A 2,607-nucleotide genomic window follows, 5' to 3' on the forward strand; every position below is an offset into this window, starting at 1 on the left:
TTTTTAAACTGAAACTGTTCTACTTGTTGTCCTTTTGTCAAGTGGATGTATATGGGCTCCTGTCACTTCTGAGCATCTGAATCTGCACTTTAACTTGCTGCTAGTGCAGAGCCTTGACTTTCTTCAACTGGTGGTTGCTTCTCTTGCTCAAGTTTCAATCTTGCTTCCTCATTGTAAAGATGAAACAAGTGACTTATAATTAGATCCTGTAAGTTCCACTCTAAATACATATGTTCTTCATATCAAAAGTGTCTAAAACTGTCATTCAAAGTTTTCAAAATCAACTTCTTTTCTCATGCCTCATCTTCTTAGGTGAAAAGGTTGCTTACTTTCATATGTAGTACTACTGAAGTTACTTATGCTCATATTCCAAACCACACAATAGCTCAATTGGTTATATCTCTCGGCTTTGGTTGCGAAGGTCGGGAGTTCGAACCAGCTGTGAGTATTTCTTTGTGGTTTTCTTGGTCTCATGCACTTTAGGTCCATTTTCGAGGAAGGATTAAGAGCCTCATTTTCACCCGCATGGATCCGGGCTAGGTGATTCTTCGGTTACAAAAAAAAATACTCATAGTCCAGATTACAAAAGTTGCTCAAAGCTTTTTTTTTTTGACTAGATTAGCACATTTCCTCTGATCTAGCTAGTGAATTAGCTTGTATTAAAGAACATCTTATTGCAGGTCTAGTATAATTTGAAAACAATTAATATGAGGTACAACTTCTCTTCAATTCCAGATGAACTAAACAGAGCTCTTATAGTTTACAGAGAATTTATGCCAACAATATCCCATGGCAATTGCCTGAAGCCCAAATCGTCGTAACCGATTTACAGCAAACAGTTATTATACAAATAATTAAACTCCACATGCTAATTCACTTCAATATATGTCATCTCAGCTCATTCTAACCCTAGTGAGTGATCCCATTCCCATTCCCATTCCCTTCTTTAACTGATACTTCTTTGTCAAGCACCCCATTTTCCTTCACTTCCTTAACTGATACTTCACTATCTTTCACGTCTTCCTTCGTAGATGCTAACCTCTCATTCTCGACCTTCAACAGCGCTGCTTCTTCAGATTTTTTTCTTGCCTCCTCCTCCTTTGCAACTTCCATAGCTTCAATCAATCTGTTCAAACAAATTTCCACATCTTCATCCACAGACTTGGGCATCAAATTCTCAGCAACATCAGCAGGAGTCATCTTGGTCTCTTCAAATAATCTTGCAATTGTAGGAAACAAGTCGTGTGACTCAATGTCCAAGTAGTTCTTTGCAAGCAACTTGAAAGCTTCAAAGCAACAATAAGACATCTCTATATGCTTGTCCATCCTTCCCCTCCTAATTAAAGCAGGATCAAGCTTGTCCACATAATTAGTTGTGAAGATGATGATTCTTTCACCACCACAAGCAGACCAAAGTCCATCAATGAAGTTCAAAAGGCCAGACAAAGTGACCTTACTCTTCCTCTCCTCTTTCTCTTTTTCCTTCTGAGGATTTGGTTCCTTGTTTTCTTGATCCTTATCCTTCTTCTTCTCTTTCTCCTTTCTTTGTCCTGTGAGATCGAGCGAGCAATCAATGTCCTCGATCACAATGATAGACTTGTTTGTGGTCTCCATAAATAGCCTTTTAAGCTCTGTATTATCCTTGACCGTCGTCAACTCAAGGTCATAGACATCATAATTCAACAAATTAGCCATGGCTGTGATCATGGTTGATTTGCCTGTCCCTGGAGGACCATATAGGAGATAACCACGCTTCCACGCCTTACCAATTTTCGTGTAGTAGTCTTTGCTCTGACTGAACTTGATAAGGTCCTTCTTGATCTCTTCTTTCTTCTTCTCCTCCATTGCCAGAGTATCAAACGACGCAGGGTGCTCGAACACTACATGACTCCATTTATTTGCCATGTAATATCTCCAATTCTCGCTAGGATTGTTAGTAAATAGCTTTCTCTGCCTATTTTTGGCCACCGTAGCCTTGCCTTCTGTCAGCACATGATCAATATATGATCCTGTGATGACTTCTCTGTCGCGTTTGTGGAATGTGAGCTTGTAATACCTCTTCTCTTCTGAAGCAGGATAGAAAGAAAATGATTGTGTTTTGGTAACATTTCTTATTGAAATCCACCAGACCTTGATGCCATTGAATTCATCGACGACCTCTTCCTGATCATCCATGCTTAGTATTATAGACTTGCTCTCTTTAACATCATCAGCTTTGAGACGTTTGGCGTGCAGGGTTGAGTTGGCACTAAGATAGCTTTCAATCAGACTGTATGCCTCGCTACGCTTAAGACGTTCTCCAGCGAGTTCGGGGAATGTGATTTGGATATATGGATTGAACAGATTCAGCCATCGATGAAAGTACCGTCTGATGAAGCCTACGATTTGAGGAGGGAAATGATCGCGAAATATTGCTCCGATGAACATCAAGCCAGCTACGGCTGAGCCCAGTTGAGTCATCATCTCTGCTATTGATATCACCTGTTTCAGTGAGGGAAGAAATTGTGTATAGCTGAGCTTGAATGTTTTTATTTAAATGCAAGGCGGTTTAGTGTTGGTCCTTGTCCAATCTCCATATGAATATATAGAGGTAGAGAAGTTTGATGT

The 2,607-nt window shown here is 39.9% G+C and overlaps 1 protein-coding gene across 1 annotated transcript; it reads right to left on the bottom strand.

The window, feature by feature from the left end:
• Window positions 1–654: 654 nt before the first annotated feature.
• LOC120008989 (AAA-ATPase At3g28580-like) lies at window positions 655–2,588 on the bottom strand. The gene has a single exon (XM_038859408.1). It carries the CDS (start codon window positions 2,461–2,463, stop codon window positions 910–912), a length of 1,554 nt encoding a protein of 517 aa, XP_038715336.1. The 5' UTR covers window positions 2,464–2,588; the 3' UTR covers window positions 655–909.
• Window positions 2,589–2,607: the final 19 nt, after the last annotated feature.

The sequence above is a fragment of the Tripterygium wilfordii genome, chromosome 11 (genome assembly GCF_013401445.1).
Source record: "Tripterygium wilfordii isolate XIE 37 chromosome 11, ASM1340144v1, whole genome shotgun sequence".
In the NCBI taxonomy this organism is placed as follows: domain Eukaryota; kingdom Viridiplantae; phylum Streptophyta; class Magnoliopsida; order Celastrales; family Celastraceae; genus Tripterygium; species Tripterygium wilfordii.